The sequence below is a fragment of the Meleagris gallopavo genome, chromosome 1, assembly GCF_000146605.3.
Source record: "Meleagris gallopavo isolate NT-WF06-2002-E0010 breed Aviagen turkey brand Nicholas breeding stock chromosome 1, Turkey_5.1, whole genome shotgun sequence".
Lineage (NCBI taxonomy): Eukaryota > Metazoa > Chordata > Aves > Galliformes > Phasianidae > Meleagris > Meleagris gallopavo.
In genome coordinates, this window is record NC_015011.2 from 29701242 (window position 1) to 29727133 (window position 25892).

The following is a 25892-nucleotide window of genomic DNA, read 5'->3' on the forward strand; positions in this document are numbered from 1 at the left end:
AAAAAAAAAAGGGCATTTATAAACAAGTTACCAACAAGCAGTATTCAGCATCAGTTCATTAGTCTCAGGTGTCTTGCACTATGCCATGGATCTGTCTCAAGGGAGCCCTGCAGTGGTCAAACTGTTATTGAATGCTGGTTTTGGTGTGTTCAGAGATTAGCCTGCTGAGCCTCATGCAGCTGTTACTTCTCTGACACTCTGTCAAGCAAGGTAACTGGTTCAGTGCACTCAGAAGGGCCAGCGACCATGTGGTTGTCTGTACTATGGGCAAGTAGCTACGCTTTAATGCCATTTTCCTTATGGCATGTTGGCTTATAAAATGTAGGTCTTCCAGTTCCTTGTGGCTCCAGCTTCTAGCAGCAGAGGAATATCTTTTCAGCTGAGCTATATTATTCTCATTTGCCATTCTGTTATTTTAGAGGGCCGAATATGGATCAGGAACTATAACTTCAGTCTTTTGTATATGTTTTCAATTATTCTGTTACTCTTTAGCTCTGTGAAATCAAGAATAATGGCAGCTTGTGGAGATATGTCAAAGCACATGCATCTTTGCGAACTGTGAGCTTCTCTGCTGTCCCTTGTTGGCCATTGTCAAGACACTTCACTTTGTCAGGTGCACCAAGATGAATTCAACAGATAATCAGCTAGTTAGTGGGACTGCCAGATAAGAAAGCTGCCTTAGAAAAGCATGTATTAGACTGCTGAACATGTACAGACTTACTATGGCTCGAGATAAAAGACATCTATGCCCATTCCCCTCTTGGAAGCATCTCAAGCTACCACGGTATGCATGCAATTATTTTAACTGTACAGAACGTGCCATGTGCTATATGCTAGCCCTGTGCCCTAGGTACTGTGTAAAAAGCCAACTGCACAAAGGTCCCTAAAATGGGATTCAATCCCTGCACCTCGGCAACCCTAGCCTCCCATCAGTGTCAATGCTCTCATTGCAGTCCATGGGGATCCAGGGTTCAGTCCAAAAGTGTCTGGGTTGTCAGCTGTGTCACAGGATTTACAGGAGATATAGATCCCTTTGGATTATCAACTGGAGAATAGAGTATGTTGCAGTTCTTGGAATGATTTAGTCACCTGGGTTTAACAAAAGCTTTTGGTATATGAACATACTGTTTTGACATGCTAGCTATCCTGCAATAACAAGGTAAGCATATCCTTCACCTAGCACATCTACAGTAGGTTACTGATGAATCATGCTATAATCTCCACTTACTTTTCTGATTAGGACTCCACTGAGTGTATGGATCCCTGGCTTACACTTATGGATGTGTCTAAATTCAAGCTAAATCCCACGCTTAGGATCCTGTTTCAGTGTAACAGTGTTGTTAGCATCACAGGGCTTGTACATCTGTACTGAACCTAGAAGTGTTCCACGTGCTTACAGATTGTTAGTCATTTAGACAGCTCCTGAAGTGTCATCCTTTGGGGAAAAAAAAAAAAGACTTCAAAATCTTTCTTGCTTTGAAAAAAAATTCTGGGATAGTGCTGTTATTTCTCTCTTTGTTCTCTGCCTATTCTAGTGCCGACTCCAAAAAAGTGATCAAATACATTGTGCTCGTACATCTTCTTTCTGATTGCCTGTTATTAATTTACCCTTTGGATGCACCTGATGATGATGGATTTTGGGCTCTTTCTGCCTCAGAATTTCTCTTTTTGTCTCTGGTTTGTTATTGTGTGAAAACTGTGGTCTACCTGCTGTAGGCTTTGGCCTGGAAAGAGCATTTTGAGCATTTTCCCTTGCTTAGCTGCTTCCATTTTTACTATCAGTAATTAGTAGTAGGTTTGTTCCAAGTACCAGTTGAAAAATTGTCCTTCATATACAGTATTCTCAAATATGGACCTCTCAACATTTAATTATTTACAGATATCCTCTCTGTTTCTGAGGAGCTTTTTAATTTGTTCTAACTTTAACCACAGTGTTTTTTCCTTTAGTGTTTTCTTAGGTTGTGCTGCTCATGCAATATGAATGTGACTTGCTACAGAATTTAAGTATGGCAAATCAAACAGAAGCTTTTTGACAAACTATATAAAACCCAGGCTGACCATGGAAAGCTAGCTGAAACCCAACGACCATTAACCATCCTACAAGGTGCAGACAAGGGTCTTAGCTGTGAAATGACAGTAACCAACTATAGAAAACTGCTTTGACTACAAGCTAAAGCTAGAAAACTGTGGAGATTTTTCCACAATAGATATAATATTACTTCTGGTGCAGGTAAAAATACGTAACCTGGTGACATCATCAGGCACGCATGACTTTTTTAAAATAGCTATTCTCATTTGTATTTAAATTAAAACTAGATGCTTTTTTCATTTTTATCCACCAAAAAAAAACATTTATTTTATTTTTTTTTTGAAAAGTGAACTTTGTATTTTGAGGCTAAAATAATACTGCAGAGAGTGGGATGTAATGCTAATAGTTAATAAAATAGAAGTGTGTTTTGTTACTATTTCTAACAAGCAAATGACGGTCCTAAAAATATTTGCCGTATTCCATTAAAGGTTGTAATTTTATTTTAATCAGTAAATGCACTTGAATTATGCGCAGATTATGTTATTATGAGTTTCTTTAAAACAATGTTATTTTGCTCTAATTGAAGCTCGCTCAATTTGCAGACTTAGCATAGGCATTGATTAGTTATAGAATATGGTGCACAACTTATACTAAGCATTTTGGATGCTTCCATGTTTCAAATGTTCATGTTTCAAATTTCAGAAATGACTGTGAGGATGATCTGATGCTTTCAAGGCCTTTCTATGCATTTGATTATTGTCTACCACTTACCTGATGTTATTCTAAGGCTTGAGATACAACATTTTTAAAAACAAGTGACTATATGGAAAATTTTCATTTTCATTAAAAAATAAAATTGTTTATGTCCAGTGTGGTATTTCTTCCACTTGTTAATACCTATACACAGTGATTATTTGCCTCTCAGCCTTTTTAGATAACCAGTCGTGCGTACATCAGCCTGCTACTGCTCCTCACAATGAGCAGTGGGGCTGTAGGAGTTAGCTAGGTGGCTGTTTTTCAGGAGTGCTGTGTAAATGTTCAGCTGGTTTCTGTACACCTGTAGTCATGTATAATGCATATTTCAATGTTTTATGCATATGAGTAATGGGAATTAAAAAAAGGTGAGAACCATGGGTTTTTTTGCATGTGTTTTACACAAAAAGGTTGCTTTGGGGGGCCAGTCCTTACAACTGATGTTCATACTCTATCTTTTTTTGTTAATGAGACACCTCAATAAGCAATGCAGACTTAATTATTGTTCACCTTTACAAAATATTACAAAACTGTCATACTGAAAATGCAGGGAAAAAGGGAATTTTAAATGTTTTACAGTTACACTCTCCCCATCTCTCTGCAACTGGGAGATGTATTCTGTGATTCTGTATTCTTGTGTGTTCTTACAGTCTTCTCTAGGAATTTGTTATTTTCCTCTCTTGGAGAAAGGATGTTGGAACAGAGAGACTTTAGACTGACCCAGTATAGCTGATCTTGTGTTCCTGAATCCTTATTTGCAATGCAGCACATTTACAGCCTGAATAATCCTATTAACTATATGAAAAATAATTAAAAATAGCTTAGAAAAACTGCCTTTTTTTTCCCCCACTCCAGCAGAAAATGTAAGCCAGCATTTATATGCTGTTCATCTCATTAAAAAATTGAGATTTTTTTTTTTAGTAACGTTATCTAAATGGTCACCAAGTGTATATAATCAAAAGAGCCATTAGAGTATGCCATTTTATATGAAACCATTCCTTGACATCAGTATTTTTACTCTGCAACTTAACAACTCATATCTAAGTAGCAGTACTGTGCTGTGCATTGATTTGTGTGATCAAGACCCAGTATCTCAATCAAAAATCTAGATTTTAATATGACTGCCCCAACAAGTGGGATCAAGCTTGCATTGGTCCAGTTGCTCAGATATTGTCCACTAAACCCTATAAATTACGTTCTTGGGTACATAGTAACGATAAGATTTGAAAAATACAATAAAGCTGCTACGTACAACTGGGCTGGTTGTGCACAACCTTACGTAGGCACAGCATTGTATAAGCAATGTTTCCAGGCATCTTGAAAACAGTTTCATTTTTCAGTATTTTAGTTCCTGAGGGCAGTCATGTCTTCCTAAACACTATAAAAGCATTTGAGCAAAGAATATGACTATATTCAAAGCTGTGCGTGCTCCCAAAGAGCTTTTACTCCAGCAGGTAACTTTACCTTCTTGCCATAATGAACTTGGGTGTTCAGATCAAATTACTGTGTAAGGTTTTTATTTAAACAGAATACAAATACTTCTTTTGGATTTAAATAAAATATATCTATGGAAATACAGTGTATATGTCACTGCTTTTCATTGAAATTCTCTAACGCTTACTTGCACTACTGTGTTAAAAAAAAAAAAACAAACATGGTTTGTATAGCTGGTGGAGTTGAAAGTCAGGTGACTCAATTATCTCTTTAAAGAGACATTAAAGATTTTCATTTTTCTTCAACAAGATTTGGAAAGTTATCAATACTGAGAATGTAGCAATTGCATTTGTACAGGGGAAGAGGTAAAAAGTGTAAAATTGTTTTTATTTCCAGAAGCCTTACATAATCCTAAAGCCTTTACCTGTCACTATTTTAGCACCTTCAGAAGAGATGTGGGCTGTAAAATCACATTTCCATTTCTAATTGGAATTGACCCATCCTAGTTCAGTACTGTGTCAAGGTTCAGATCTAGCAGAAAAAGTGATTATGCAGGAAATGGGAAATCTTTCACAGTAATCATAAATTTTGTTGCTAAAGCAAATTCTTTATAACTACATTAAGCAAGCGTGTGTAGCTTACAATCTGTGCTCTTTTTTTCCACAGTGCATACATTATAACAGACTTCATGGGCATCAGGAATGAAAATTTTATGAAGGTAGCTGCAGTTGGGACTTGGATGGGAGATTTTGTCACAGCATGGATGGTAAGGAATACAATATTACATTTTAAAAAAGAAAAGAAGTGAAGTAAATTTCTTAGTTTTGGGGAAGAGAGGAAAGGGTAAGGACTAAAACTCAGCTTCTTGGAGTATTCAAATGTTTCAACTCAAGAAAATAGGAAATGAAGGCAAGCATAGGTAAAGAGGCCTAATGGCAGGATATTTAAGTAGCTGGAAGTCAGAAAGTGTTTCAGGAGCTACGGCACCAATTTGTTCCTTCTGTTGTGAGTGGGAATTTTTCTAAGGACAGCAAGGGCTTAAGTAAAAACATCCTGGTGGCCCTGTTTTGCTGTGAAATAACATAACGACTTGCTACCTGGTAAAACATAGAGTAATAGCTCAAGATAAACAAGTCTAATTAAAAGGATTAAAAAGAAGAAAAAATGACTGAATGATGTGATAAAGAGTGATGGAGGTGAGAGAAAGCAAGCAAGCCATTTACATCCCAGAATTTGAAAGTAGCCTGTTTGATGTGAATTTATCAGATTAAATTTGTCTCTAGTTTAAAGGTTAGAAGAATATGTTTTTGCAAAAAATTAGATGTGTTTATGAGTCTGCTTTTCTCTTGAATTATAATTGTTAAAAAAGTTATCTCCTGAAATGGGGGTTACCCACGTTGCTCCTTAGTGAAAGAGAACTAGAAAATATCAACTGGAAACTAAAATGAAGCACATCCAAATGTGTTTTTGTTATTCAGGAAAAGCATTTCTTAAACACAAAGTGATAAAAAGTGAATTCTTGTTACATTTGCTTTTTTTCTTTTTTCTTTTTACTAAGATTATATTTTTCCAATAAATGTAGGTAAGAATTTTAACAATTGTTGATTGCTACATTAGTCACTAAAGTCACTACATTTGTTTATACTGAAGTAAGAAGACCATGATTTTTTAAGCTTGCATAATTTGTTTTATTAATTAAATTAATAACTTCTCCCTAATGATTCACTGCTACCTCAGTTTTTCTACTCAAAATGATCAACATAATTCTAGGGAGATTCATTAAAACAGGCAACATTACCCAATTGTGAATGTTTATCACATGTCACATAAGCGTGGTAGGAAAATATCTTAGCACAGCATGTAGAAAGTGTTATTTTAGGCTGTGGTATGTGTTAGGAAGAATCACTATAGAAATAGTTTCAAATAAGAATCACTGTAAGACTCTTAAGAGTATGTTCTACAAAACTGTGGGAATAGTCTGAGAAGGCAATCTGAGTTTATGTCAGTTTATCATGTATCCTCCACATATTTTGAACATACTGTATAACAGACAGGGGAAAAAAAAGAGCATGAATGATTTCTTCAGCATATTGTTTAGATGTCAGTAGTTTGCCTGAGACAAATTATGCTTTGTGAAATAGAAGCCATGAAGATCAAGTACAGAACAAATCATCTGTACATACAAGCTTACAAAAAGGAGTCAACATATGCTGACTGATATTGACCATTAATGTGGATTTCTGCAGAATCAGTAATAAAATTCATGGCTATTTCTGAAAACTTTTAGCTTGAACCCTGATGATGCATAAGCTAAGCTGAATTGAGAGGGACATATGTGTATTAGAGTTCTGACAACGTTACATACAATTAATTCACACTGCATTCCAGTTTTTCAGTCCCTCTTTTCTCACTTGTCCCCCTCCACCTCCTCCCCCAAAGAAAGTATTATGTGCAGCAGTGATCCCTTCCTGTGTACTCAAAGCTCTCCCAGGTCTTTTCAGCAATAGAGATAAAATTGGATTGTACCAGATGAGATTCTATTGGAGTGGACCAGGAGAGATTGCTGAGGCAGTTTGGGGAGATTGGTTGTAGCCACTGCTCAGGAACTGGCTGGGCATCTGTTGGTGGGTGGTGAGCAGTTGAGCTATGCATCACTTGTTTTGTATGTTCCTTTATTATCATTATTATCTTCCTTATCTACAAAGCAGCAACAGAATGCAGTATAAATGAGGATGAATTTTCAAAAAAGTCACAATTCCTGGCACTGCAAATTCACGTTTTCTCAACGACGTGATATAGACTGTCCATCACTCCTGACATTACCGCCTTACTTTGCTGACATTTAGTCTTTGCTTCCCTTTCCCTCCGTCATTCTCCCAAGTTCCCCATTGCCAAAGAAATTTTTAAAGTATTTGTAGACTTTATTCCCTGTGTCTTTTATTAGAATTGTCTGAATGTAAATTAAAATCAAAATTGGATTTGGAGGGAAGGCGTATTCTAACAGCCTTTGAAAAGTGACATTCAGTTTAAGTCATTTTAATTTTGAGAGAAATGCCATGTTACATGGTGCTAATGTGAATGCTTCTATATAGAGCTGCAATCCACGTTTCCATCAGAACAATGCTTTTGGCTGGTGTAAGTGTCAAACTCCTCATGCTTTTCATATGCAAAGATTGTATGAAATCTCTTCAAATTTTTAATCTCAGATGTTTATATCTTCAGAGAAAAAGAGAACAATGAGATTGTTTCTGCAGTGCAAAGTGTATGAATCAGTCTGTGGAACTGAACTGAACTGGAACTTTAGGGCAGCTAAATCTCGGAGTATCAGCAGAATGTTCATTGGCAAGTGTAGAGGTATTAGTAGCACTGGAGAGTGGGCAGCATGCACACTGATGAAGACCTCCATTGGTAAAGTGTGCTCAAAATTTACAGAGTAAAAAAGTTTGGAGAGTATACCCAGAGTATACTGGCAATATGTAGCGCTAATGCAATATTTCCATCTTAGTGCTGGTGGTGATGATTTGCTCTCTGTAGATAAACTATCTGTCATAACCTCAAAATCTTGCTCCCGGGCTACGATGGTCAAAGGAGGCCCATGGTATCTTAATGTAAAGCTAGAATTCTTTTGCCCCCTGTGAATTACTTTACGTTTATCTACAAAATATTTCATCAGCCATTTTATTTGCTAGTGACTTCCTTCCGTAAGGACTTTCCTCAGTTCTTCGTGGTCAGCACAGTCATCATCCTTATTACTTGAATAACTTAATATCATTATAAAGCTTTCTCATCTCACAGCTCACTCGTTTCACAAGGATACTTAAGAATATGATGAAGAACTGCATTCTCTGCACCAATCCCTGTGGAACTCCACTAATGTCCTCTGTCCATTGCAAGAGTTGTCTGGCTAACCTGCTTACCTTCTCTTTCCTGTCTTTTAACCAGTTATTTATCAACATAAGGACCTTCCCTAAAGCTCTGACTGTTGGATTTCTATAGAAGCCTTTGATATGGGATTTTAAAAGCCTTTAAAATATCAGGTTAGGCTGTTTCAGCCACATCTCCTTTATAAATGTGCTTTGTTGACCTCATTCAGTAATTGCATTCTGAAATATCCCCATTCCTGATAGTTACAGAGCCAGCCATTTCACTTAGCTCTCCTTTCACAGCCTCAGTGTTCCCTGCTGCCATTAAAGAAATATTCAGATGATGCTGAGTGGCCCTGAAATTGCTGTTTGTATGAAAAACAAAGTCCCAGCTCAGGAGCTGTGAATGTGCTAAACAGTTTGGGGATGCCTTCATGTGTATTTTCCCTTATTTTTATACGTTTTCTCTTAAAACTCTTTTGTATAATTGGCTGGGCATGGTTTTGCAATTGAACAAAAATTAATGTGGGAATACTTTGTTTTGTATATTCTTAAATATAGTGGAAGGGGCAAAGGCAGAGCCTGAAAATGGTAGTGTCACCCTGAAAACATAAACGTATGTTCTTGTGGTTAAAGACCTATATTGTGAATATGTGTATTTCAGACACACTCAACCGTTGGACATATAACCTCTCTTCTATGTAGCACAGTCTTTTGGATCTCTTAGGGCTAGACAAGGAGGGTCTTACCAAGCTTTGGATATTTCCATAGTTCGGTGACTGTTTTTAGTCATAATTTTGAACCAGGAACCAAAATTGGTGGTTGTTTAATTTGAAGCTGGACCCCTCTTGGCCTTGTTGCCGTGATACCTTTTCTCTCCTTCTGTGCAGTACAGTTTCCTTAGTTTGGGATAGAAATGTTTAATAGCAGTAAATACATACTTGCTTAAAACTCTTGACCTTGTAAATGCTGGTGTGACCTTTCTCTATAAATCAACATAATGCTTTAATATACTATGCAGGGAAGGGTGAAGTAATGTAACACATACATTGTGCTCCAGTAACTTGATTTTATGTTCTGGTAGATATCCAGTACCTGTAGATTAAACTCTGTCTGCTTAATTCTTTACTTGTTTTTGTAAAAAGAGCATATGCTTACTTGTTGACATTGTGTTTTTTTGCAAAACTATTGGCAGAAAAATTTAACAGTATTTGCAGCTTTTACTTTTCATTGTTGCCACTGAAATCTTGAAAAATATGATATATTTGCAGAACAGGAGAACAAGCTATTGAATGATTTTGAAGTGCTCCCCTTGTGTTCTTTAAGACAAAAGATTATTGTTCTCATTTTTTTCTGAGACATGGGTACCTATTCTGACATTCTAGTGCAATGAAGGATTAGTTGCCACTCTGCAGAAATTAGGTTGATTTATCTCTGTTTTTATTTCATCTCATAGTGTGTTTGTGTTAATAGGGCATGTTCAAAGGAAGTGAGCAACCTTGATAGTGCAGATACTATCACGTTACAAAAAATAAGACACACCAAACTACTGCAATGCCAATAGATAAAGAATAAAGTGCTAGTGTGATTAAAAAATGAAAACCTCCTTTAGTACTGGGCAGAACACCACTATAAAAGAACGATGAAAGGAAATGGTTGTTAAAAATAACTTTCTGAGATATTGTACATATTTTTCTTATAAAATGATAGCCACAAATGTTAACTCTTGATTGTATGAGTCATAAAGAGTGATCCTTCTTTCAAGAAAATACTGAATTTTTTTAATTTAGAAGCAGTGCAAACTCTGCCATCTTAATGCTTGTTCCATGATAGTTGGGAGAGTCAGGAGCCTTGAATGAATGACACCTTTTCTAACTCATTGCTCTGTCAAGGACTGAGCGTGACAATTCAGACTGTGACCAGAGTCAGTCTTCTTGATTGTTTCTATTTCACTGACATATCAAATGACAAAATAAAACTCTAATTGAATTTGCAATGGTGTCTAAAGTACTGTATAGCTTACAACTTCACTGTGCTTCAGTAGTGGAAATGAAATTGAACAAAGAAGCGCCAAATGAAAGGAGCAAAGTGTATGACACATTACTAAAACCACTTGCCAGAGCTGCACAGGAATGTGAGTAACATCATTGGTGGCAACAAGCTTCTTTCCATTCAGAGGAGCAAGCACAATGCCAGTTGCTGTGTTTTCATTTTTACTTTTCTTCCTCTTCTTAAGGGTCAGTCCAGTTGCAGTCTTCTGTATCTAGTTGTTCTATCTCTAGAAAATAACGTACATAAAGACATTGACACAACTGGCATTTAAACGCTCAGTCATACAAAACCTGCTAATTCTGTGTTTTCAATTTTGTAGGGCACAAATGTGTACACATCCTGCTCTTCTTTGTGGCTGGTATATAGTTATGTAAGGTGGAGTGTGCCTGGTGTCATCTGAGTTCGTCTGATCATCCCATCAAGTCAGACTGCACTATTATTTATTCATTGATTGATGGTGTAGCCATCTGTTCTTATGCTCTGGATTATAATTATCTGCTTTTTCAAACTCCATCTTTTTTTATATTCCCCTGTCATATGAGTTTTGACCAGGCATTGGCAGAGGTGTTGCTTCATCCCTATCTCTTTCCCAGCCAATGAGTTCTTTCAGCTCATCCTCACAGTGGGTGTCTTTGTTGAAGATAAGCATTTTCTGGACTTTAAAACATATCTTGGTATATCTACCAGTAAAAGCCTCAGTATTTTCTTCTAGAGAAGACTACATTCAGCTCTATCTCAGAATTAAAGAGTAAGAATTGGAAGGCCCAATGTTGTGCCCCAAAATTTGTCCTAGGATTTCAGTGAAGCAACCACACATACATCAGTAATGTATGAATGATTTGAATGATCAAATGATTATCTGACACCTTCCTGTGGCAAGCAAAAATAGTTCAAGAATTTATTTTAAATATGTGGGAAATTTCACCCAACAATTTTGTTTTTGAAGGAATGTAGGAATGTGAACTCTTATGCACATTTCTGTGACCACATACACACATTTATTGTACTGTCTGGATCGTTTTCTCTTCACTCCGTGTGTTCATGCATATTAATTCAGTAATCCTGAACCTGGTGAGCACTGTAGCAAAACTCAGCATGCATGCTGGGCCTAGTGAGGGGTGTGTGCGGGCTGTGCAGGAGATGTTGTCATTCATCTGACAACCTGTGTCTGGTGAGTGGCTTTAGATGAACTCAGGAAATTTTCTGTTGCTGGGGGTGGTAGATCATAAGCATGGGAGAATTAGCACACCTCCATCTTATGGACTGTATGACAACAACTGATAATTGAGAGGATTGTGACTGTGGATACAGTACTCAAAATTGCCTGAGAAGGTCCTTGTCTAGAACCTAATAACACTAAAGAAGAAAGCTGTCTGTTAGATTAAACAATAAAGAGGAAATTGCTGAGAGACTTATGAAAACTAGAAGGAATTATCTTGAAATGGAGTGTAGAAGAAGCATGAAAACTTGAGACTGAATAAAGGAAAGTAGCGGAACAGAAGTCAAAACTTAGTTAGAAGTCACCCCACTGCCATGGTGTGCTGTCTGGTTAAGCCAGGCAGAGCGTACTCCCTTCAGACTGTTGTGAGCAGCCCACTTCCAACTTTAGTTCTGACAGTGCACCAAGCAGGGGCCTGGACCTTGAGTGTGTGTATATTTGTGATGTGCTCTTTCTGGTATGTGAATTAGATTGTAGGGAGTGAATGACATGGACACACATAAAGCAGGAGCACTCATATCTGCAAAAGGAGATGTCTGCAACTGGGGGAACCCATGCTACTGGAAGGGGTGTATATTCTTGTAATGTCTATGTCTGTGATCCCTTAACTATGTGTGTGTTATGTGTGTTGTTTTGAGCTTTTGGGAATTAGGCAAAGAAGGGTCTCAAAGAATGTTAACATTTGCTAGATGCCAAGCATTGTGATTTATCTATCATAGTGCTGGCTGGTTGCTGATTAATGATGTATTGTTAATAAATCAATGAAATACTTTGATTTTGATTTGATTTAAACCTTGTGAGTTAAGAAGTTTTTCCCTGCAGCACTTGAGTTTTTTTCAGTAATCTAAAGAACTATCTCTTCTTTGTCAATAAATGAACACAAAATAAAGATCTGTGAGAATGCTGTGATTGATGTTTCAGGCACTCTGATGTTATTTACATTTGATCCAGAACTGGAAAACATAGAGGAGTGGCCTGAGAACCTTTTTTGAAAAATTAGGCTTACTCCATGGTACTTCTTTTTGCCTTAGATATAAAGAAGTAATGTCAGATCTTCTGTTCCCAGACCAAGCAATGCAGTGGATGAATGGTCTTACCACAACAGTTACAAGCTTGCTAAAGAGATTCTGTTAATTATCAGTAAAGAAGTTCAGAATCTCAGCTCACTCTTTAGTCAAGCTCTTCACTCCCTTTTCAGATCTGAATCATGATGATAACATGGGGTTTTCTACTGGAGCCAAAAGTCTGCTGATGGTCAGTCAGGGTTCACCCAGTAGAAATCCCAACCCAGTAATCCCAACACAGAGTTTCTGGTATCCTACAGTGTTTAGTGCTCTCGTGGAACATATCTTGGTGTTCTTCCTGAACATAACACATTTTACAACACAACCTTAAATTCTTTGTACTTTCAATTTCCAATTTTTACAGAGTAAGAAAAATTAACATGTTTTTCCCTCCTTCATTTCGTATCTGTGGGCTGAGGTGTCAAGATGGATGTTTCTTTTTTAAACTGACAACAGAAATTCCCACAGTGTTTGTGAAGAGATGAGAAATGAAAAAGTTAGACCTTGCTTGCTGAGAGTGACCACATTGACAACAAGCTGCCTCTTACAAGATTGCTGTGGGGCTTCTTGCCATCACTGGAGCACTTGCCAACTGTGGTTCAAGCTACTTTCCTTCTGGAAAGTGTCTCTGCTTTGAGTATTGCCAAAAACCACAAAGACCTCTCTCAATTCTTTCGTAAAGCTGTACACTATGCACAGGTGCCCTGATTGGTGTGTAGCTAGTTGATGTGCAGTCTTGCTGTTTCTGCAAGAACTGATTTATCACCCAACTTCAGTCATAGACCAAGCAAATACCTGAAGGCAAAAAAGGATTTTCTGATAACTGGAGCTCTCTGAGATGTGTGGGTCTTGTGTGCATTTATTTTCTACCCTGATTCTCCCTAGAACTGTTCCATCTACTGCTTGCAGATTGTGTTGGTGTTAAACAATATGTGTTTTGATATCTTGGGTGATAAGAATAAATGGATAGATGCTTAACAGCAGCATGTCCTTTCAGAAGTGTCTGCTCTGTCATTCTTTCATGATTACGTATCAATAATGTGTTTCCACATATGAACTGTATGTTTTGAGTAGCCCTGTTTTCAATTAATAATGTTTTTTTACTTTTTTGAAGCTGCAGTTGTTTATGTGGAAATAAGACTTAATCCACTATTCTAAAAAGGACTTAATACGAGGCCAGAAACGACAGTAGACATTGAGGGCTGGAGTTATCCAACCACATGGATATGGAAGTAATTTTTGTGGGTTTTGGTTCAGAGGACAAGGTACATTTTTAGCATTAATTTTTTAATTACTCCAGATCAAAACCAATATATAACTATTATGTATATGGATGCTGTTCTGTAGTTTCATATGGAGATATTTCTTGAGTTAAAAACAAAATCAGGAATTCAGTACTGGAACATACCACTCATTCATCTTATCTACTATCCTGCATTCTGCACTGGTCAGTATGAAGTGCTCACAGTGAAAGTTAATGCTGTGCCATCATAAGGGTGGGCATCCTCTGGGAGGGTCTAGAAGACAAAAAGTAATACTAGGAGGGTGGAAGTGTATTTTTTCCATGAAGCTTTCAACAAATACAACCCCAGCTACTGTCAGCAGGGAACACTGCAGAGCGTTGTACTTTCAGCTGCCTAGGTGAGCTTTTTACCATCAAAGCAAGGAAACAGTTTCCTCGTGGGAAGAGAAAAGATAGTAATAAACAAACAAACAAGCAAGCAGGTTGGAACAAGATGCATCTGTTCTTCACTGGGCAGAAGTGGAGCAGAAGAGGAGACTCAGGAGGTGCAGGAAAGTGAAAAAGATTTAGAACTATTTAGAAGCTACTGGGTTTTTTTGTTGTTGTTTGATTTTGTTTTTTATTTATTCTTTTATTGACTGCTCTGGCACACACCACATTCCTCTGAAAATTTGTAACTTCATCTGATTTGAAAAGTGAAGTCAAATGTCTTCATGTGACATTTACTGTGTGATTTTCTGGTATTATAATATTGAAACCAGTGCTATTTCTTGCAAGGACTTCTAGGATAATGCTTAGAGTGAGATAAGACTTTGTATTTGTTAGTGCTTCCTAACTGATTTCACTATTAAGACACAGAAACCTATTTCTGACTTCACTGTGCTCCCTTAAGAACTGAAAGATGCAACAAGTAGAACCAACAGGCAGATTAGAATTCTACAAAGATAGTAAAAAGTCCATGACGACTTGCCCTGAGCTGCATGAGCACAGTGTGCATCACTGATTTCAGTGCTCAGTGGAAGTTCTGTGATTGCTTTTTCTGCGTTACATAGACACCTTCTGCATGTAGGGGGTGAGGAACTCAGCAATTTGAAACAGAAGGGGAGAGTGCAGTAGCAAGCCAAGACCTGACAACCTAGACAGTGATGTAGTGGTGTACTTAGAAGTGAAGGTGACTGTTTTCTGGCTGTGATGAGTGTGGAACTGGCACTTGATTCCTTTTAACCTCAGACATATTTGTGCATTTTTTTCTGGGCATAGTCTTTCTTTTAATTTAAGAACAGTGAATATCTGTGTTTTAGAATCTCCAGTGTTCTGAGATGCTTTAAAAATGAATGAAGGATCATGTCAAATATTGATGGGAGCTATTCTGCTCTTCAGATGTGATAGGTGAAAGATAGTTCTGTCTTTTTCAAAAGAGAAGGTGTAAGGGAGAAGATAGGTTTTCCCGCAAATCAAATCTTGTTCAACTGATTTGTTTTGTAGCTTCAGTTAGCCCTCTCACTTACAGTGAGACTTGGAGTTTTACATTAATGTTTCCTCTTTATCGTATTCTGTTTTGTTCTTTTTCATGTAAAGCTGTACTTGCTTCTTGATGGTATTTATACAGCAGATCTTGACATGTCTTGGTTATGTGTATTTAGGAGCTGAAGTCAGCATGCTATAGAAATTTAAAGACACTTACGCAGCAGTTCTGCGTTAATATGATGTACTCCTTAAAGAAGGTGTGAAAGTGTGGGTGTCAGAGGTGCTGCAGCACTGGGGCTCTAGAAATAACGTGTTCTTATTGAAGATCTTTCAGTACAGATGGCAAGGGTGTAAATTGTTGGAGTCCCAAAGATGGACACTTCCTTTCTGGAACAGTTGTCTGGCTGTGCTTGAGCTTGCAAGCACAAACCTTTTTCACAGACTGGCAAAATAAATAAATAAATAAATGAAATAAAAAATCTTGCTAGAAGCAAAACTGAAGCATTACTTCAATAAATCTGAGATGTGTATTGAGAAACTCGATAGTGGAATGGAAAGGGGATAAGTATTATTAAAAAAATATTGAATTAACTGTGTAAATTCAGCCGAAGTTCTTTAGTGTACTAAATATATGGTGAAATAAGGCCTTCTGAATCCGCAGGGAGAGATTAGCAGCAGATGGCAGTGGTACACAGCAAAGCATTTCTTTAATTCCGAATTCCTTTAGGGTATGTAGGACAAACTATTGGAAACTGTAAAGGGAAAAGAGGAAAAAAGGCCATTTTATTATGAAAAGACACAATACTCTTGTCTAACAAAATGATGCATAAAATCCCTGCTCCTTTACAAGGGACAGTTCACTTGAAAATGATACAGAAAGAAGAGGTTATTGCTAGTCTTAAACTAGATTATTAAGCTACTGTATTATGAAGTTGGAAGAAGCTGCAGTTGCCTCTGGTTCAATTTTTCTTCTGTATAGACTTGTCTCCCCTTTTTACGCTTCTCATTTGACATTCCCTATAGTGTAATCATCATAACTAAAATCAGTGATGAATTCTTCTTGTTTCCATTTCATCTCTGATGCTCTTTTATTGGGAAAATACATTTCAAGTGTGGTCAGAAAAAAAATAGCTTGAATGCCTAGGTTGCCAGAATACACTCCTTTTGTATTGAGGTACACCCGAAAAATCGAGAAGGTTATTCTAATAATAACTACAGTACCTTGAAAATGGTGTCCGGTGTTGCCATAAATCAATTCCATTCACACATTCTGAAGATCAATATATCAGAAGAGCAATTAAGCAAATGCCTGTGTAACTACAGCACAGAATTAATTTCCCTGTATGGTACTGCATAATACATGAACTTGTTTACAACCAATTGTGTGAGAAGTCTTCTCTTAATTTAACCAGCCAAGAAATAATAGAACCCTTCATCAAGTTGTAACTGCAGTCATGGACTCCACCTTGTACGTAAGGAAAATGGCAATAAAGCATGAGATGGAGAAATCTTAGGAAATGTCAAGTTGGGTTTATGTTCAGATTTTGAAATCTAAACTTGTGATTATGATCAAGAAACATGGAAAAAATTACCTATTCAAACAGTTTCTTAAAAAAAAAATTGGGTTCCAAAAACTCTGTTTCTAAAACCCAAGTTTCCAATAACTACAGCAGAATTACCCTATTTCTTCTTAATATTTATTAAAATAAATATTAAAATACAAATTCAATGTATTTGAACTAAAAATTATTTAACAACTTCTTTTACCAAAGGGCTTTCAGTAAGTCGACTCTAATCTTTCCTTAGTTTCTTTTCATTGTTATTTCACATTACTTGAAATGGGATCTTTAAGTACTTTCTTAATGGGTAGAAAAATTGTCAAGTTTCACTTAAACTTTTGTAAGTACCTTTAAAGTCTCCATTAAACAGCTATTTTTGTAATTTCTTGCAGTGCTATGCTTTTCTAAATCACAAAAGAAATCACTGCCTCCTACACTGGCAGTAATAAAAAAAATTTTGCATTTTGCAGACATTAGGGATTGATCTCAATAGCAATTTGTGGAGATAGGTATGCAAATATCCCTGTTTTACAGGAAAGAACTGAAGCAAAGAAAACGCTTACAGATTAAGCTTTTTCAGACCAAATTAATCAGTTGTTACCCACAGCTGCCAATAAAGTTACACTGACCTGCCAATAAAGCTACACTGACCTTTTATTAGTGTAATTGATGACAAAAAGATTTATTTTATACAGCACATTGTCAATCCTTATATCTTGCAGTCAGCAATGCTTTGGTGTTTGTCTGGGTCATGTATAGAATTGGTGGTGGAGGTAAAAAGCTGCTCCATCTTTATCCCATCACTGTTTTCCTCAAGTCTTTAAGTAAAATTATTTTCTCTATCTCCAGTGATGACAGTGTTCTGGTATATCTATATGGTGTCTCTGCCAACAATAACTTCTATAGAATACTGAAATGGCACTTAAATGCATGAGAGAATCACAAACAGGGGCTGCTCTAGGTTTTTATCCTAGCCAGTGATGAAAACATACCTTAAGGTTTCTCCTCGCCTGTAATCAGATGAAGGGATGTTTCCAAGTGGTGGATGCATTTGGCTGTACTTGCCCTTTTCTAGGCTTAATCTGTGTATAAATCACAGAACATAGAGCTGATTGTGTTGTTTTTGTTTCTGTTTTTTTTTCCTGTGAAGAAAACCTTCTACCACCCTAAAGCCTAGTTTTATAGAAAAGAAACAACCTAAATAGAGTGCTTGACAATGGGATCAACTGCAAAATGGTCGGAGTGCTGTCAGAAGGGAAAACAAGTCTTGTAGGTGCTTGAATCCATCAGTGTATAATAGGCAAAAGTCCAGCACTAGGGCAGGTGCAGCTCAAGTTAGGATGTCCTACTGTTCTCATAGGCAGATTAATACTTTTCTCCCTGAAAACATGGTTTCTTGGCCTTCTTTTTATTTCTTATAGACCTTGCAAATATCCACAGCAAATAATGGAGGAAGCTTTATACCACCACTTTATGGCTTTTTATACCACTTGACATTACATCCCTAAGTTATCCGTTTGCTAAATTATCTTCACTACGGGAAAAGCTGGAAGTGGGAATATTTGCATTATATTTGAGTTAAGACCTGACCTGGAGAATGAGCACCAAGTGGTCGTTTGATCATAGAAAGAATGTGGTTTATCCTCCACTAGCTGCAGATTTTGACTTCTTCATTTGAATTGATTTTTCTGGACTACCATAATAATCATTGGAAAGAAAAAGATGTGTTAAGTGCATGGAGTATAGGGGGCATTTGAAATCATGCAAATAAATCATATTGTAAAAATGCTTATTTTTCTTAGCTAAACTGAGAAGAAGAAAGAACTGAAATTAAAAAAAAACTGTTGGGTGACTGATTTGCATTTATGGTACTAAAGTTACTATTTGAATGCTGGGGATACAGAAATGCCAGAAGTTGTCCCACCAACAAGGCAGAGTTAAAGCATAGCAATGTTTACTGTTGAACATCCCCTTGGAATTAAGGAACGTAAAAGAGTACTTCCAGAATGGCATGGTTTTCCTGGTAAAACGTTAAAAGAACTTCACATAAAATTTGAAGTCATGCAGCGGTGAATAAAATCAAACCGTAGTTAAAATAAAGCATAAAAAATTCATGTACTACAGCACTGTGAAATCAAGGTCTGTGTGAACAGCAATGGGAACAAGCAGGACTGTATATCCTCCAGAATCTGATGTTTTATCTTTAACTTAACAAATTTGTTAGGAAGAAATGTTGCTTAATTTATCTACATCTTGAGATTGATTTTGGATATCTGGGTGGACATTTGTAGCTAAAAACTTGCGTGTGTGCACACAGATTCAGTACTCGGAGGTACCTTGTTTGTGTTATCTTACTATCAATGGAAAACTGCCTTAATTTATATGAGACAACCAGATATTATTAGTTCCAGAGTACCCTAATCTGCATAAGACAAACAAATATGATTTATTTATTGCTAAGCTGGCCTGTGACCACAGAAAGCCTCAACTTGAATCTTTTCTCCTGCAGTGATTTTCTGGCATCTTATTTTTATTGGCATGGCCGAAGACAGACTGGGCACATATCATCCACATGCTTTGCTAACCTACAATTTATATTGCTTTAACCTATTTCCAAGCTTATTTATGCCACTTAGTTGACCGGCAGCTGTTAAATGAATTTGAGGTAGCTTGATAGCCCTGAATCAGCCACATGATGCTCCAAACCAGATATTTGAGAGTGACTTCAGAACAGATGCCAACACTGCCTGATTATTCCTCCATTAAGCAATACTTCTGCTGTCTTGTCAGGTCGGATTTGCATCTTGTTTTGCCTTTGGAAAGGCGTAGAGATTTGAGAGCTGATGATCTGATATAGTGAGAGCACTATGCCACTCTAAACATTGAAGGTTAAGTGCTGCTGCTCTGCTGGGTTATTGAAGGCTTGTTTGGTGCTTAGAATGGAGCTTTTATACTGCTGTAATGAAAATTACTAACAAATTACTCACAAATGTTATAAAATTCCAGTAATTTGACAGGAAGGGATAACCAGAAGGCTACTGAGAAGTTGGCTGTGATATGGGTTTTATATTAAAGTCTCCAAAATCTAGCTGTTGACTTATGATATCATAATCTTTTCCCTCAGAAATTAGCTTTTTTCCTCTTAGGTTTCTTTTCTAGCATCTCATCCTTTAACATTCATTTCAAACTGTCACTGTGAAAAAGATGGTCTGTAATGTATGTAATTCCCTACATTCCCTACTTCTGTCTGTTTGCCTATACTCTGCCTTTCTTCCTGCCATCCTCCTTTCTGTATACCACATGTTGATGCTTTAGACCCTTCAGATTTCTTTCTACTTTCATAATTTGTTCATTCCAAGTCTCCAAGCCCAGCTTTGTTAGACAGAACAGCCTCCCAGTACATGCTGAACTCCCTTCATTTGGAATTTAAAATCTGCTGATTTAGTTTATGATGCCTTCATCTTTCATACTTCTTGTTTGTGTTCTGTGACATCTCTGTGCTGTAAGACCTAAGGCACTGACTGTCTCTTACTGGTGCTTTTTTATTTTTATTTTTTGCAAGTTATACAGTGCTAAGGTATGCAGTAATAACAAATTATAAACATTAGTGCTGCCTGAATTTTTTAGCCTTCACTCAATTGCTTCACTCTTCTCTTGTGTCTTGAGTAAATCCTGTTCATACGTGTGTGGTGTGATTTCTGTTGCAGTGATGCTGTTTGTTCTGATGCTCAGAGGCGACAGCATACAAGTGTACAGCTCTCACTGGCAATAAGGACCAGCCCTTCTGTGCAGTCTTCATACGTATTCTCTTTTATCTGTGTGTTCCTATTCAGACCAGGAGAGACCTCTCTGTCAAATACATCCATAACTTATATACAGTTGTATACCTTTTACTTGAGTTTTTAACCGAAGTAAACCACAAGACTGTTTCAGTGTCACAGAATTCTGGAGATAGGCAGGAGTGCAGGAGGGGCTTGACCACAGCAAGGCACTAATAGCTATAATTTCAAAACACAATTAGAGGAAATTAAAGAAGACACTGTGGATACGTTAACATAACAGCATAACTGTTCTCTTGAAAAGAGCTGCACAAGGTAGAAATTCCTGAATGTTGTTCTTTCTCCGCAATTAAACTACATCTTTATACCTGCTGTTCACAGTGATACACAGATGCTAGCTGAAATACACTGGCTGCATAGGATAGACTTGACAGAGAACACTCAGACTAACATTAGAATTTTGTTTTATGAAAAACAAAATAATTCTAAAAATATAATGCATTTCAGAGTGAAGTATAAATGAATACAGAAGATTAACCAATTTTTGAAAGGGAAGCAGATTAAATCAGTTTTATTCAAATAGAAACAAATTATAAAATGTAATGGTAGCTTGGGTTTACTTGCTTCACTTCATTACCTTGTGTTCGAAATGACATTATCAGGCAGATAAACAACATGGCTCCCTTACAGAAGCACTCCATGTGCTCTCCATCTGACTGTAGCTTATACAAATGTACTGAGTGTCTCAACTATCAGCACTTAGTACTTACAACGTTTTTAAAAAGTCCTTATATTGTCAACACAGATTAAACATGCTGATGAAGTTAGGAGCCAAGATATTTTTAAAACGGAACAGTAGAATACTGAATCAACATGTAGATGTAACTACACCCTTTCCAAAGTTTGACTGACCACACTAGAATGATCATCCCCTAACTGATGCTGTTACACTGGAATAAAAAGCAGTGTGTAGGTCAAGCGTACGCACCAGGGAATGAGGGACCCCTTAAAGGGCTATAGCACTAGTATATATAGCACTGGTGGATCCTCATTTAGTTTCAGTTCACTTATAAATACTGAATCCAGTCCTCAGCATAATTTCACTGAGGTCACTTGGAGGAAAATTTGAATTATTCATTATGTTCTTAAAAGTTTTTGAAGAGTTCACAGTCTATTCCATATAAAATACTGATTTACTTCAGAGAGCAATGTTGATTTTGCTCTTGGGTCTCTGCTGCTGCCCATAAAGCATTCAGGCAATGTTCTTGTAGTTTATGATGTCAAAAGTGTAATCCCTTGAGTGAATTATATATATTTGTATTCACACTAGGTCATCTTATTGCCCAAGGGCTTACGGACAGTCAGATTGCTTCCACCAACTGACAAGTTTTTAAAGTCTGGGCAGTAGTTTTCCTCAGAAGCTCATATCTCAGGTATGGGTAAAGTGTGATGTCATGATGACATGGGAAGAGTGTTAAAAGTTCAGTTCTGTTCCATCTGATTTTGAGAAATGTTTATGGCAGTCTGTGTCCTTTTTCTTTCAACCCTTATTAAGGCAGGTATGATTTTTCTATGACAGAATCTCCTTATCCTTTTTAAAAAATACTCAAGGAAATATTTTAAGCTTAAAGCGATGCTTTAAGCAGTCTTCTTGGAATTTGATATTGCTGTTGAGCTGTTCCTCAATGTAACAGAAAAAGCACTTCATGGCAGAAAGGGATTGAAGCATCTTTGCTAGTGGTAAGGTATAAACAGTCTTCCAGACCTGTTTTCTAGTCTAGTAGTAGTACAGTAGAAAAAATTATGGAAGGGTATTACTCATCTGACCATATATGTCTATTTTGTATTTAAATCTGGCACTTATGATACACTGTAGTGGCTGGCACCCAATCCTTTCAAAGCTTGAAGGCACCCAACTCTTCAGGTTAAATATGCATTTATACTTTCTGGTAGACTAGAATCTCTTTCTCTTGTGTGTTTTTTCCTATGGCAATATGGAAAAAAAGCTTATTAAATACATAGTTTAGGGCCTTTTTTGTTGTTGTTGTTCTCATTTCTGTTGTTTTTTTTCCATGGTTTTGATTGAGTGGGGATGGGACAGTTACTGGGGAGATAAGCTAAAGGTCTGGGATTTGCAGCTCATCAGATGTAGTCATTTCCCTCTCTTCTGAGTGATATCACTCTCATGGAGATTTAACTTAAGTAAAGTTAGGACTTCCACCCTGCTGAGCCTATTCCCTCAGCTGACAGTTTCTTCATTCCAGGGGAGCATAACTGTCAGACGAGGTCACTGCTACAAAGGGGACGGCAGTCTCTCCAGTACCTTGGGCCAGTCCCACAGAGAGTTTTGAAGACCACAGTAATGACCTTCACCTGGACCCTGAAATACGGAGGAGTCTGCATAAAGAGCGAAGTGCCAGGAAGATGTATTCACAGTGGCTGTGTTGCTAAGCAAACTGGCAGCTGTTTTCAGTAGCAATGAGAGTTTTTTACTCTTGGATGTAATGAGATGCAGTAATCAAGCCTGGAGGTCATACATGTGTTGATCATCGCTGCCAAATCTGTGACTGTAGATGCCAAAGAGAAGTATGATTTTCATTACTTTATACATCAGAATGTTGATGTTTAGCAGGATGCAGATTTTCATCATTTCTGCATTGTCTTCAGTGAGAGTGAAGAGGAAGAAGTAGTGGCTTGACAGGATCTAGGAGTATTTTTTCCACACTCTTCATCCTGTACATCCCCAGGATACAGTCTTTATTGTGATCATGTGCTCTACAGTTTGCTCATAGGATCGCTGTTGTTGACCAGATAATTAAGAATGTTCTGTCATAGCTGGGTGAATAAGGAACAATTTTCCTTTTCTATTCTGATTGTTTTTCTCACTTTCTACAGTGTTTTCAGTGGCTTTTAATTTCCTTCAAAATAACAACAAAATTGTATTTCCATTGAAGTAGTTGGAGTTTTGAACAAAAATGTGCATATCTGTTGAGGATGGAATCAACTACATTACACTACACATGTAAGAGAGAAGCTAGAGCATATTTATTGATATAATATGAATACAGTATAATGATTTAACACAGCCTAATTGTAAATAAGGCAGTGACTTAAAAAGATTTGCTATGTCCAGATACACTTGTGTATTTACTGCATAGGCGGTAGGATAAACACACTTATATAGGAGATCCTCCCATTGAGTCATGAGGTTCAGAGTGGACCCCTTTGCTTTCTAAACTGCTTGAACCATGGAGGTAAGGGATATAGGTGTGATTGAATCCACTCCTAGTCCCAGACTTGTTAAACAGTTTGCGTCTAAAGGTTGAGGAGGCCCACCCTTTGAGTCATGAGGTCCAGAGTGAACCCCCTTGTTTTCTGAACTTGAGCCATGAAGGTAATTATCCTAGGTGCAACTGGATCTTCTCCTAGTCCCAAACTTGGTCAACAGTTTATTTCTAAGGGATGATTTGTGCACAGTCAGTCTAGAATATAGTCTTATCAAAGCTAACAATGCCTGAAACAAACTGTTATTCATTTACCAAGGATCTGTATTGGCAAAGTGTCTTGATGTCAAGGTATAAGAGATCTCTGGACAGAAACAGCCTCAAGAGGCATCCCTATTCAAGGAGAGATTCTTTTCTGCAGCCTACTGCTCTGAAGGAAAACTTAGGGGAGTTATTGGGCTGCTCATTATTTATGGGGTAAGATGACTACTAGTTATAGGTTGTTTTTTAGGCACATCCTCAATTGGCCTTCATGTATTGAACCAGATGTCTGCTATCAGTTCTTTTAGGCAAAAAGGAACAAAACCCAAAATCACCACCACTACTATTACTGTAGCATTTTGAGGATGTTGCTTATGTTAAGGACCATAAGCAATCAGTCATTATTTGTGCACCTTACTGACATAAACAGCCTAAAAACCCTTCACTCATCATGCGTGTTAAAAACCAGGAGAAATAAGATTTGGGAAAGAATGTTGGTCAAAAAAAGCTTGAAAATTGGAAACAAATTATCTGTTCCCCACTGCTGATTCAGCAAACCACCTTGCTGCCTTATACACTTAATTAAGAACGTGTGTGCAAAGTATTGTAACTGTTGAGTCCTTCTCTAAACAACAGAAAGTGAGAGCTGCTAGTTTCTGTTCAGCAGACACTGTATGCCTTTCCTTAGGAAAGACAAACCAGACATAGCAATTAAGCTTCTGAAGCTATGTGACAGAAATCCATTCTCCTGTGAGTGTTACTGATAAGTAGACAACATTCAAGACACACTGAAGTGTGTCATTTTCTTTTTTGAAAGAGAAGGGTGCTAAACATGCCCAAGAGAAGGACAAGCATGCACATTTCCTCACATTGTATGCCAGGGATGCTATGTATTCAGGACGGTCTGAAACAAAAAAAAGATAGATGGTTAGCACTTCTTTCTTTTCTCACAGTGTTAGTCTCAATCAATTAAATCTGTTTTGCTTCTGTAGCTAACCTGTCAGAAGCAAAGCAATTGGAATGCATGTGTATTGCAGATAAACATTATCCTTTTTTTTTTGCCTCATATCTTCCTTGTACTTATATCAGTTTGCATTAAATTATTCAGTATGGTGATCATTAATCTCCTCTGTACTGTACAGATACTGTACTTTATGACATCTTTATTGTTAGAAGAAAAGTTAAGGAATACTCAGTTTCACATACTGACTTTCTAAACTAACCAGTCCCAACTTAAAAATGCAATCTTTTATCATTTATCCATTGATTGTTGTTGCTTCATCTTTTCTAATAAGTGGAAACAAAGTTGTCACAGCCTCCAGAATTAAAATCGTTTTGGGTACACCAGGGCAATTCTGCTTTAGTAATTTGCCTTGCAGGAGAATAATGCTTGATTGAGAGTAGACACATTACAGTAATAGGAGCCTACTTTCCTTCCTTCTCCTGCCCCCCTTCCAGATATAATATAAGAAATCACATTGGCTACTGCAGCAGAATAGCTCTGACAAGTCAGACATATGCTCAGAAGTCAGAAAGCAGTCCCTTAGTGGTCACACATCCTACTGAGGACTGGAGTAGGCAACCTACAAACAGATGTGATGCGAAGTAAAGAGGATTGTCCTGGTTGCATAGGACCTGGTCAGATTGTCAGACGGAACCCATAATCAATTCTTTCTATAAGGTGAAGGAAAGTCTGTGATCCTGATGGTGTAATGAAGTTGTCCAGACCAAATATTCAAACAGAGAAAGCAACTTCAGTTAGTTCTCTGGTGCTGCAGAACCATACTGGCTCTTTTTATTTCCCATTTATCTATATACAGTTTTTCATTTTAACATAAATGGAAACTTAGGAATCCGAGATTCGGCTTGTTTTGGTGAACATAATTGCTCTTCATGTAGATTTACTGAATTTACAGGTCTGTGTAGTTACCCTTCTCACAAATTA

The 25892-nt window shown here is 37.2% G+C and overlaps 1 protein-coding gene across 4 annotated transcripts in view; it reads left to right on the top strand.

The window, feature by feature from the left end:
• TMEM117 (transmembrane protein 117) overlaps positions 1-25892 on the top strand; it is a 192065-nt gene that overhangs the window by 75653 nt on the left and 90520 nt on the right. For all 4 annotated transcript variants that reach the window (XR_002111932.2, XM_031553409.1, XM_031553408.1 and 1 more), the window contains one exon: positions 4883-4982. Coding sequence is in view for 3 of the 4 variants with exons in the window: in XM_031553409.1 (XP_031409269.1) it covers positions 4883-4982 (100 nt within the window). In the remaining variant the exon portion in view is untranslated. The remainder of the gene's footprint in view (positions 1-4882; positions 4983-25892) is intronic.